Source organism: Cnephaeus nilssonii (genome assembly GCF_951640355.1).
Source record: "Cnephaeus nilssonii genome assembly, chromosome: 6".
In the NCBI taxonomy this organism is placed as follows: domain Eukaryota; kingdom Metazoa; phylum Chordata; class Mammalia; order Chiroptera; family Vespertilionidae; genus Cnephaeus; species Cnephaeus nilssonii.
The window spans coordinates 15,391,018-15,403,164 of NC_137077.1; the positions used below are offsets into that span (position 1 = coordinate 15,391,018).

Below are 12,147 nucleotides of genomic sequence, written 5' to 3' on the forward strand. Positions count from 1 at the left end.
TTCAATTTAATATTTATGAAATGAATTCATAAGATTTAAAACTCAAAAAAATCAAAAGGGAACCACCCCATGCACCAGTTAATGAGTGCCCTTATCCAAAGGTTACCCATATTATGTTTCCAACAATTTAAATAGAATATAAGTCTAGAAATAAACTACAGAAAATTCTAGAACAAAGAAATAATTTTAAATTACTAAAAAAAAAAATGCAATGGTTTACATAAAGTAGTCTACATGGCTAATAAATTTGAAATAGCCAAAAACAATTTTGAAGGAAAAATTCTTTTCACATGATGAATAAAAATACATACCTGAAGCAAACCATATTTAGTTTCTACATCATAAAGTTTATAATCCTTAATGTCTGGAGACACAGTAGAAGGCAAATTTTCCCAGTTACCTAGAACATTGGCTAAACTGGCAAAAACTGGTTCTGTACAAAATGCCAAGCAATCCCTGTTTTAAAAAGGAAAAAGGGTTATTCACTATCATTTTTTCCCACATTATCAAAATTACATATACCTAAAATATTATTGGTTCTATTAACAAAAACATAATCTATTTTAGATTTCTCTCCAGTATTAACTTAATAACGCAAACCAATAGAACAATGTCAGGAAGCTTTGCATAGGAATTATACTGGTAAGTCATTCAACAGTCTTTTAAACTAAGTGTTATAACCATTGTGATACATTTTTTAAAACTTAAAAAAAGTCAGAAAATAAAACATTATTTCAGCTGTAATTTTTGATTATTGATTTTCTTCATGGAAAACCAATAAGCTAATTTAAAATATTATTACTTTATACCTAAAATATTATATTTATAAGGCTATAATTTTCAGACTATGTGCAAAGGAAGCCACAGATTTCTCATAAAGGCCTCTGGAGCAAGAGGAATCAGAAAGAGGGACAGGGCATAGGTCCAGGTCCCCTATAACCAATTCCATAGGAGCAGCTTTGCTTTTTATGTATTTTATATAACACTTTGAAAGGTGTCAGATTTTTCCCCCAAACTGGTTTGGCTCAGTGGATAGAGCGTCAGCCTGTGGACTCAAGGGTCCCAGGTTCGATTCCCGTCAAGGGCATGTACCTTGGTTGCAGACACATCCCCGGTTGGGGGTGTGCAGGAGGCGGCTGATTGATGTTTGTCTCTCATCAATGTTTCTAATTCTCTCTCCCTCTCCCTTCCTCTCTGTAAAAAAATCAATAAAATACTTTTTTTAAAAAAAAAAAAACAGAAAGGTGTCAGATTTTTAATTTTTAAAAAAATATATTTTATTGATTTTTTACAGAGAGGAAGAGAGAGGGATACAGAGTTAGAAACATCGATGAGAGAGAAACATCGATCAGCTGCCTCCTGCACAACCCCTACTGGGGATGTGCCCGCAACCAAGGTACATGCCCTTGACCGGAATCGAACCTGGGACCCTTGAGTCCGCAGGCTGACGCTCTATCCACTGAGTCAAACCAATTTCGGCAGATTTTTAAATTTTTAAAATTACTGCTCTTTGCCCAACTGGCGTGGCTAAGTGGTTGAATGTCAACCTATGAATCAGGTGGTCAGGATTCGATTCCTGGTCAGGGTACATGCCCTAGTTTGGGGGGCGTACAGGAGGCAGCCGATCAATGATTCTCTCTCATCATTGACATTTCTATCTCTCTCCCTTGCCCTTCCTCTCTGAAATCAATAAAAATTGTATATTTTTTAAAAGATGACACAACATAAATTTCATTTTCTTGTCATTCTCAGCAACAGATCTCAAGCTCATCCTTGAGAAAGATGGTAAAGTAACTTAGGGCTATGGACTAACAAACTGGGCACAGTAGGTTAAATGTATAGAACAGTACCTGGAACACACATAAAAATAGCCCCCAAAGAGTGAATCAATGAAGAGAGGACAGGAAATTCTAGCAAATTAACAAGGACAGCAACTTTCAGACAGGGACTGTATTCTATACTTCTCTTGCATCTTCCATTTTGACTATTTCAGGGCTTAGCACAGAATAAGCAAATAGACTCATGGCAAATGTGAAGAAAGCTTCAGTTAATATTTCAAAAACAGACATATACATAGAATATGCAAATAAATTTTAGGGAAATAACTAATCCTTAAGAACTCAACACTCAGTTTATAAAATTTTTTTCACTGACAGGATACTATATAGACAGATTTCATATATAAAGTTATTATAAACTATTTGTTCAGGAAGTTTCTCACATAAGTTTTTATAAAAATTTACCTGGATTCTTCTAAAGGATGCTGGACAGTAAGAAGTCGAGGGTGCCGTAGCCTAGTTAACTGTTGGACTCCTCGTTTTAGAGAATCGATGATTTGATCCTTTTCAAATTTTTGATATTTGTCAATCAGCTTTTTATCAAAGACAAAAACAGCCACTTCCTAAAAAAAAGAATTGTGTAACTAATTTTAATCAAGAATATATAAGAGTATTAAAATTTTATTTAAGTGTCACAACAGTCTTCAAATAATTAAAAACTAATAACCTGGAAATTTTAGCACCATTGTAATACTTTTCTGATATCAAAAAACTAATTTCTTCATGATTAGTAAATCTAAATATTTTTAAAGGTATAAGACCCACAGCCTCATCTAAGAACATAGGAAAAATCTCCATATCTGAACTCTGGTATCAGAGGTACACATAAACTGTGTGCAATGTGTTGTCCCACATTTAGTAGTCTCTTAAGTAACCAGAATTCATATAAAAGTTAAAATGTTTAAAAATTCAAAATGCTATTCATAATGGTAACGCTGGAGTATATTATAAAATTTTGAAATCCTTTTTAAAAGAAAGACTGTATACACAAAACAATTTATAAGCTTCTTTTACATATGAATAACCTATAATTTCTCTCTCTCCTTCTACTCTATCCCCATCTTGTTATGGGTAATAATGGGAATGGTTACCAGTACAGGAAGTTGCTTCCCCATCACCTCTCTTTGAGATCATTCACAGCTTATTTTATTACTACCAAAATCATACATCTTTCTTAACTGTCATCTTGCTTTCATTCTCTCTCAGTTACCCAGGAAAAATAGTTCCCATCCATTTACCCAATCTTAACAAATCAGTCAAAAACTAGCCATATTGATAGTTGATGAATAAACACTGTTATATCTCCATCATAAATACAAAGAAAACTGATAAAGCTGGAAGCAAAATTAGCAGGAATCAATGCTAGCCTTCCAAAATTCTTTGAAAGGTTTTTTTCCTTTTTATTGAATTTATTGGATGACACTGGCTAACAAAATTATACAGGTTGCAGGTGTGCAATTCTACAACACATCATCGTAATTGTTTTGTGTGTTCACCACCCCAAGCCAAGTCTCCATCCATCACCATTTATATCCCTTATGCCTTCCTTCAGCTCCTCCCATCCCCCTCCTGTCATGAAAGATTTTTGACTGATTTGTTAAGACTCTTTCAAAAACTTCTAATTAAATTTATTACCACTAAACTTCAATATCCAAAACAATATCTTTCCATTCTATTGCTGTTCTCTTCTAATTATTTTTGCCATTATTTTTGCCACATTATGACTGTTTTCACAAGTTAGCCTAGCAACCAAATCACATAACAGAGATTTCACTGCAGAATTCCAAACCAATAAATTTCTCAAATACAACCTGTTTTAAGTTAGAGGTTCCTTATATATGGACAAGTGAGTTAAGGATATTAGAGGATATCCTTAACTTAAATCTCTGAAAAGTGGTAACATACAGGGACTATTTAGTACTGAATTTTAACATCCCATTCCCTAAGCATCTGTGTACTTTTTAGGAATTCTTTCATTCCTAATAGCAACCCTATGAGACAAGTTATCCCCAATTCACAGATGAGGGTATTGTGAAGAAGATAAATGTATTATCTAAGATTTCACAACTGGTAAGATGAAAAAAATCAAGATTCGAACCTAGTCCATCTAATCCTAGGGCCCACATTCTTAGCCAATATACCATTTTGTCTCCCCAGAAATAACACATAACCAATATATATCGAGCACCCCAGCAAAACATGACATATGCCTTCAGGAAAACAATCATTTAAGTGAGAGCTTAAAACAACATTCATATATAAATACATTATTTTACCTCTTTTGCTCATTATGAGACACAAGACAATCTGGAGCTAAGAGCATTATGTACTATTAATATGAACTAAAAACAAATGACCTAGAAGTTCAAGTTCCTATCTCACTACTCATGTGCACAACCTTATTTTAGTAAGTGTTCTGCTATAACACATTTTATAAATGCATCCAATTTAAATCTGTTTATCTTTTCAAGATGTTTTACGTCTTTAAAAACAGGTCATGTGAAATGGCTCTTGACTCTTGCAGTTTCACCACCTTCAGGAGGAACACTACAGTTCGTAAAGATGAAAAACATGAAATTCTCTCAGACTTCTTTTAGGTCAAAGATGAAAGATTCCTACGTAGGTCAGAATAGGTTATTTTCTTTGTTTCATTCAGTTAATTAAAGTAAACCACTTTCAACAAAGTTGTTACTAATTAACTAACCCTTTAGGCCTCATACCTATATCCTATGAGAAAACTCTTTCATCAGAAGACTATTATCTAATTTCTAATTTGTGTTTTCCTTCTAATACTTCACTATACTAACCTCTGCTAACAAATATCACATGTGTAAAACTCCTACCATCTTATGTTTACAAGTTTCTTGAAGAAAGAAACCATGCCTTAAGTACCTCTGTACCCACCACAGGATCTACACCTAGAAGCAGATGTTTATTGCCTACTGGTAGTCAATGAAGATAAGCAATTACATGAAGCTCTTCATTATCATCTTGAATTAAAATCTTTTTCAACTTTTCATTATGAAAATTTTCAAACATACAAAAAGATAATATAGTGTAATCATCCAATATATCTTCCACTTAAGATTCAACAACTGTTAACTCTAAATAAAAATTGATTCTTTTTTATTTTAAAAAAAAAACTACTAGCCGAAACCGGTTTGGCTCAGTGGATAGAGCGTCGGTCTGCGGACTGAAAGGTCCCAGGTTCGATTCCGGTCAAGGGCATGTACCTTGGTTGTGGGCACATCCCCAGTAGGGGGTGTGCAAGAGGCAGCTGATCGATGTTTCTAGCTCTCTGTCCCTCTCCTTTCCTCTCTGTAAAAAGTCAATAAAATATATTAAAAAAAAAAAAAAAAAAAACTACTAAAACAAAATGTAAGCCATATTTAGCACTCTATGGTTTGGCTCTGTGGATAGAGCGTCAGCCTGCGGACCAAAGGGTCCTGGGTTTGATTCCAGTGAAGGGCACATACTTTGGTTTCAGGCTCCTCCCCAGCAACCAATAGATGTGTTTCTCTCACATTGATGTTTCTCTCCGTCTTTCCCTTTCTCTCCCACTCTCCCTGAATATCAATAGAAAAATAGCCTCGGGTGAAGATTAAGGAAGAAGAAAAAAGGAATGCCAATAGGATCAGAACTATGGTAAATAAATCTAAATGTCAGGTGAGTAAAAAATATTTTTTTAAAAACAATATTTTTCCTAAATAGCCTATCTTTAAATTTAAAAAGGCTATGAAATAAATTTATTGTAAAAGCAAATGTTTCTCAAAATGGAGGCTGTATATATCCACTGAGCCAAACCAGCTAGGTCTGTATCTATCTTTTGATATAGGCCTAATTTATAATTTTTAAAAGCTACTTTGCTTACTACAAAGTTGAACACTTGCTGAAAACAAGATAGTTTAAGTCAGTGGTCGGCAAACCGCGGCTCGGGAGCCACATGCGGCTCTTTGGCCCCTTGAGTATTCTAACGCCACTTCTTCAAACCGACTTCTGCGCATGGGCCACAAAGTTTCAATCGCACTGTACGTGCGCGCCCGCACGTGGTATTTTGTGGAAGAGCCACACTCAAGGGGCCAAAAAGCCACATGTGGCTCACGAGCTGCGGTTTGCCAACCACTGGTTTAAGTAATAAAATCTAAGTTAATGTAGACCAATGTGTCTAGGGTTTCCTAACAGCAGTCATGACCTCCACTAACCTATCCCTCAAGCCACCAGAGATGGTTTTTTAAACACAGTGGTTCCCTGCGATCTCTATTTCATGGGTCTTTCATGACAGGCCAGTGATGACTGCCAAGCATCATACTCTTTTTTTTCATGCGATTTTGCAACAATGTTTCTTTCTCAAAATGATAAAGCAAAATCTAAAATTTTATTTAGATTAAGTTAAAAATAAGGTGGTTTTGAGAAGACTGAGAGATAAGATACACCCTTATTTATTTTTAACTATTAAAACTAGGTATTCGAATCTCTTAGCCCAAAGTCCATCTGGTGTTTACCTCAAAGTCAAAGTCAAATTTAAGATCATATATTCTGCTATACCAGTAAAACACAACTGCAATCAAGTACACTGCATGTTACATCAAGAAAGATGCCCTCAGTCTCAATGTCCCTTTATAGGGGGAAGTAAGGAGGGGGAGGACTAAGGAAAGTATCATTTTCCTTTGTTTTTTTCCTTCTAGTTTCTATAAGTTCACAGAAAGTTCTATATCTTGTCCTATATGTTAAAACCAGTCACATGTGGCTATGGAGCATTTGAAATGTGACCAGTGCAACTAAAGAACTGAATTTAATTTTATATAATTTCAATTAATTAAAATAGCTATATATAGCTTGTGGCTACCATACTAAATATACTGAATAGCAAAACTCTAGATTATTTTCTGTGATTCCCAATTCAGTGCCCAGGTGGGTAAAGACTTAGCTATTCCTTCAAGAATGAGCCAGTAGTCCAGATAGGATCATCAGTTCTGACCCATAAGGTGTGAAAGAGGCAAAGAAAAACATTTCAAAACCACATCCATAGAGAACAATGAAATATTTCAAAACTATATTTTTCCTCAAAGCAATAAATTTGGGGGTGAAGGGGCAAGAAATATAGTAAAGCTTCCTAAGAGAACCCAGTTCTGGCAGTTAGCAATTAAGAACTGCTGTATTACTGTACAGTAGTTAACCAATGATCTATTATCTGTGCCTTGTTCTCATGTTCTAGGAGCAGCAGCTCCAACATTATCAGTGGATGTCAGCGTATGAACTACTAATATAAACACAAATACCTAGGACACTTTTGGTTAAGCACTAAGACACTATTATGTTGCCACATCCTTAAAAAGTAATGTAAAATTCAGTAAATTTGGTGTTTTTTCACTTTCCCCTTATATAATTACTTGTAAAAGCAATCTGTGCTATTGTGGGAGGTTGGTCATTTACAGGCTTCATGACTTCAAACTTCATGAGCTTTTTAAGTAGTCAATACTCAAGAAACCACTTACTTTGTGGATGAAATTTTGTTGAATTTAAAGGGAAAACAATGTTCAAAAAATGACAAATCAGTCAGCATTGAGGACACAAATCAATATTGGACTTAAAGACTCCCTCCAAATGGCAATAAAAACAAGATTTGCGCCGAAACCGGTTTGGCTCAGTGGATAGAGCGTCGGCTTGCGGACTCAAGGGTCCCAGGTTCGATTCCGGTCAAGGGCATGTACCTTGGTTGCGGGCACATCCCCAGTAGGGGGATGTGCAAGAGGCAGCTGATCGATGTTTCTCTCTCATCGATGTTTCTAACTCTCTATCCCTATCTCTTCCTCTCTGTAAAAATCAATAAAATATATTTTAAAAAAAAAAAGAAAACAAGATTTGCAGGTCAGATACAAACCACATGCCAGCGATACTTTTCATAAAAGTATTATCAAAGCCAATTTAGTCTTAAATAGACTTGTTTGGGAAATAAGCTGATTTTGGAAAAGTGACAAATAACACATATCCACAATTATATGACTGTGATAGTCACCGGAAAATTCGTGTAATAAATCCCAATTTTATAATCCAAATGTTTCACTTTTAGGGAAGTAAAGTACTTTTAGAAATAGTGATATTTTCCTTTTAAAGAACATACTTCTACGGAGGCCTTAAAAGGGAAGGTTTTTCAATTCTTTAACAATTCCAACAGAAAGCTGCAGTAAAATTTAACACTAATGATCCTCCACATTTCTAAGAACAATCTGTTGGATCTCCTAAATCAAATTTAGAAAATAATACTACAACTCATTCAAACTACTCCTCACTAAAAGGTCAGTTAGTTTTAAAATAACTTTAAAATCAGTATACAGCAAGACATGTTAGTACTGATTATAGTCTACAAATATAGCCCTTTTTTTTTAATGGCTATATTTGTAGACTATATATATTTTATTGATTTTTTACAGAGAGGAAGGGAGAGGGATAGAGAGTTAGAAACATCAGTGAGAGAAAAACATCGATCAGCTGCCTCCTGCACACCTCCTACTGGGGATGTGCCCGCAACCAAGGTACATGCCCTTGACCGGAACTGAACCTGTGACCTTTCAGTCTGCAGGCTGAAGCTCTATCCACTAAGCCAAACGAGTTAGGGCAATATAACCCTTTCTGATGGTAAAACTTATTCAGGTTAAATGCAAAAGAATATTATAGGAGTCAATTTTCAAGAAGGCTATAGAATTAAAGAGGGAATGAGAATACACTACATAAGAATGCACTTAATGCTGAAAAAATTTAACTGCTTATTTTCCCAATAACTTATTGACAAATATGAAAAGCAACATGACAATTTTTATTCTAAAACATACTTTGCTAAATATTAAAATGTAATACCTACATAATCATTGTGCAGCTGGTATGTTTATTAAGTAAACAAAATTTAATTATAAGATGAGATGATATATCAAACAATATACTCACAACCAGGAGATTCAAGGCATGTTTAAAAGCATTTGTTTTTGTATGACTTCATCAGACAAAATGAGAACTAAAGAACCCATAATTTTTGGCATTTCTTAACATAAAAATGCATTCATGCATGTTATGATTCTTATTAGCATGTGTTTTTTCCAATTGGACTCAATGAAAACTTACCTGTTTTGTTGACTTTTTTGTGCCATTAAAAATCTTCCAAGCTAGCCCATTCCCACCACTGGCAATGTGTCGACCAACATCGAATTCTCTAGTGACAGGATTTCCCATTACAGCACTAGTGACGTCAGCTGTTACTTTTGTAACAGTACTCTTCAACTTATTAAGCATGGACTCCATGGCTGCAATATTGGGCAATTATAATTCCTAGAAACACAGGGGGATAGGGGAGCTCTGATCATTTCTTTATTCATATTTAAGCACTTAACATTCATTACTTAGTATGAAAAGCTTAATATATCTAAACATTCAGCAAAACAATCCTATAGAGATAAAAGCTACATGATGGTTTAGTCTTCTGAGAACCCAACATAACTTTCGTGCAAATTTAAGTCTAGGAACCAAACAGTTCTCTGCAACCTCAACTGTCATAGACTAGGAAGAAAAAGACATATTTACACTTGACACTGATATGAATGTTGCTCAACTATGTAACCTGGACCCCTACAGTGGTTCTCAACCTTTTTAACCACGACCCTTTAATACAGTTCCTCATGTTGTGGTGACCCCCAACCATAAAATTATTTTCGTTGCTACTTCATAACTGTAATTTTGCTACTGTTAATGAATCGTAAATATCTGTGTCGCAACCCACAGGTTGAAAACCTCTGCTGTAGAGCCTAAGACGATCGGAAAACACAGATATTTACATTACGATTCATTAACAGTAGCAAAATTACAGTTATGAAGTAGCAACGAAAATAATTTTATGGTTGGGGGTCACCACAACATGAGGAACTGTATTAAAGGGTCACGGCATTAAAAAGGTTGAGAACCACTGCTTAAGACATACAGTGGTGTAAAGGGTCTGAATCTTCCTTCATACTAAAAACAACCATGTAAAGCTTGAAAGGAGCTAAAAACAGTAGATTTAAATCCAACCATATAAATAATAACATTAAGTATAAATCATTTTAAATTCAAATTAAAAAGCAGATTGTCAAACTAGATTTTTTTTTTTAAAAAAAAAGGAAGACCCAACTTATGCTGCTTAGAAGAAACCCACTTTAAAACCACTTTACAAGATGACTTAAAAGTAAAAGAATGTGAAAATATACCAACCTGGTATGGCTATATTAATAGACAGAATAGGCTTGAAGACAAAGAGGGACATTTCATAATGATAAAGTTAATTCATCAAGAAGACATAACAAACCTAACTGTGTACACACTCAATAAGAGAGCTTCAAAATAAATGCAGCAAAAAGTGACAAAACTGAAAGAATAATGAGATAAATCCACAATTATAGTTGGACTAGAAGGCTCCTCACTCAGTAACAGATGGACAGAGAGACCAAGTAGAAATCAGTAAGGGTATAGAAGACCTAAACAACACTATTAAACAATCTGATCTAAAACACTCTACAACAGAATACATTTTCTTTTCATGTATACATGGAACATCCACTAAGACAGACTATATGCTGGGCCATAAAACACACCTCAATATATACTTGTTAGACATTGAGAATATAGATGTAAATGGAAACATATCTACTCTTTAGGGACTCAGTCCAATAGCAGACTCAGACCTCCAAAATTTTACAGCAACTCACTAGAAGTATGAATGTACAATGTTATGGGAACACAAAAATGGGCTTAAAAATGAAGTGTTTTTCAGGTAGAAAAAAATGGGAAGGAGCATTCCAGAAAGGATGTGCCAAGACATAAAGGAGAGAAAGACTATGATGTGATCTGAAAACTACAAATAGTCCAGAATGAAAACAAAGGATATTTTCAGAGTTTATATTCAAATTTGAGATGCCTATTCATAATCTAAACAGAGTCAACACTAGTGTACACAAGGTAGGAATAGACATGGAAGTTCATCTGGTGAATTATTTAATATTTATTGAGGACCCAATATGTACCTGACACCATATAAGAAACTGAGAAGAAAGAAGTAAAAGAAAAATAAGTCATGAGAGATCTTACCATCCAATGGGCAAGAGAGAGAGAAGTAAGCCAACCATAGCATTAGCCTACAGTGATAAAATGCTAAAGAATATAGTATATGCACAGTGTTACAGGAACAAAGAGGAACAGATGGAAGCAAGTTTCCCCCAAACAGTAAAACTAGAGATGTCTTTAAAGGTGAGTAGGAGTGAACTAGATCGTGAATGGTAGAAGTACTGGAGTAATAAAGCAGTTCAGATAAAAGCTGGAGTATAAGAAGGAAGTATGGGAGAGGAGACTTAGAAAAGTGAGATCGCCATGGGTATAAAAGTAGTAAGAAATCAAGCTATAATAAGTCACAGACGGATTTCAGGCATGAGGTGAGATGATCAATCATTAAGAAGAGTGAATGATATACTCGGGGTGAAAGTAAGGAATATGGCAAGACTAAAGAGAATATCAATATGTATTTCAGAAAAGAGGGAGGGAGGAGAGAGAGAATACAAAGCAAGAATACAAAGAGAAAAGACACTAGGAAATAGGGACAAAGAAGATAGGAAAGAGATGGTGAGTGGACGGGGTGCTAGTCAAATGGATGTTTACTTTATAATTAACTAGAGGCCCGGTGCACAAAATTCATGCATGGAGGGAGAGGGTCCCCTCAGCCCAGCCTGCACCCTCTCCAATCCAGGACATCCCTCTCACAATCCAGGACTTCCCCCCACTCCTGTGCCAGCCTGATCATCTCTAACCGCCTCTGCCTGCCAGCCTGATCGCCCCTAACTGCCCCCCCTGCCAGCCTACAGCCTGGTCGCCCCCAACTGCCCTTCTGCCAGCTGGGTCACCCCTCACTGCCCCCCCTGTCGGCCTGGTCACCCCATGCAGCCTGCTGTTCAGTCCTTTGGTCATCTCTCGCTAACCCCCCTGCCAACCTGGTTGCTCCACGCAGCCTGCTGTTCAGTTGTTACTGTGAGGGCGTCATGACCAATTTGCATATTACCCTTTTATTAGTATAGATATTAAATTTCATTATGTCCTTTAATATATTATATATCAAAATTTAAAAAAGAGAGAAGTTGCTGAATTAAGAAAATAGCTATAAGGAAGGGGAAGAAAGGAAAAATTAAGAAACAAGTATGCATTAGAATTAAGAAAACTTACTGGCCAATTAAAGGAAAGGGACAAAACTAGGAATCCCATCAGGTGTCTAATTTCAGAGTCTAGGTGGAGAGTGAAACCA

The 12,147-nt window shown here is 35.6% G+C and overlaps 1 protein-coding gene across 1 annotated transcript in view; it reads right to left on the reverse strand.

Annotated features, from left to right (window-relative positions):
• Positions 1-12,147, reverse strand: part of SCYL2 (SCY1 like pseudokinase 2) — a 54,165-nt gene that overhangs the window by 35,115 nt on the left and 6,903 nt on the right. Inside the window, exons 2-4 of the mRNA XM_079773887.1 lie at positions 8,955-9,158; positions 2,244-2,401; positions 312-456 (exon numbers count right to left, since the gene is read on the reverse strand). Coding sequence (XP_079630013.1) covers positions 312-456; positions 2,244-2,401; positions 8,955-9,131 — 480 coding nt within the window. The 5' untranslated portion in view covers positions 9,132-9,158. The remainder of the gene's footprint in view (positions 1-311; positions 457-2,243; positions 2,402-8,954; positions 9,159-12,147) is intronic.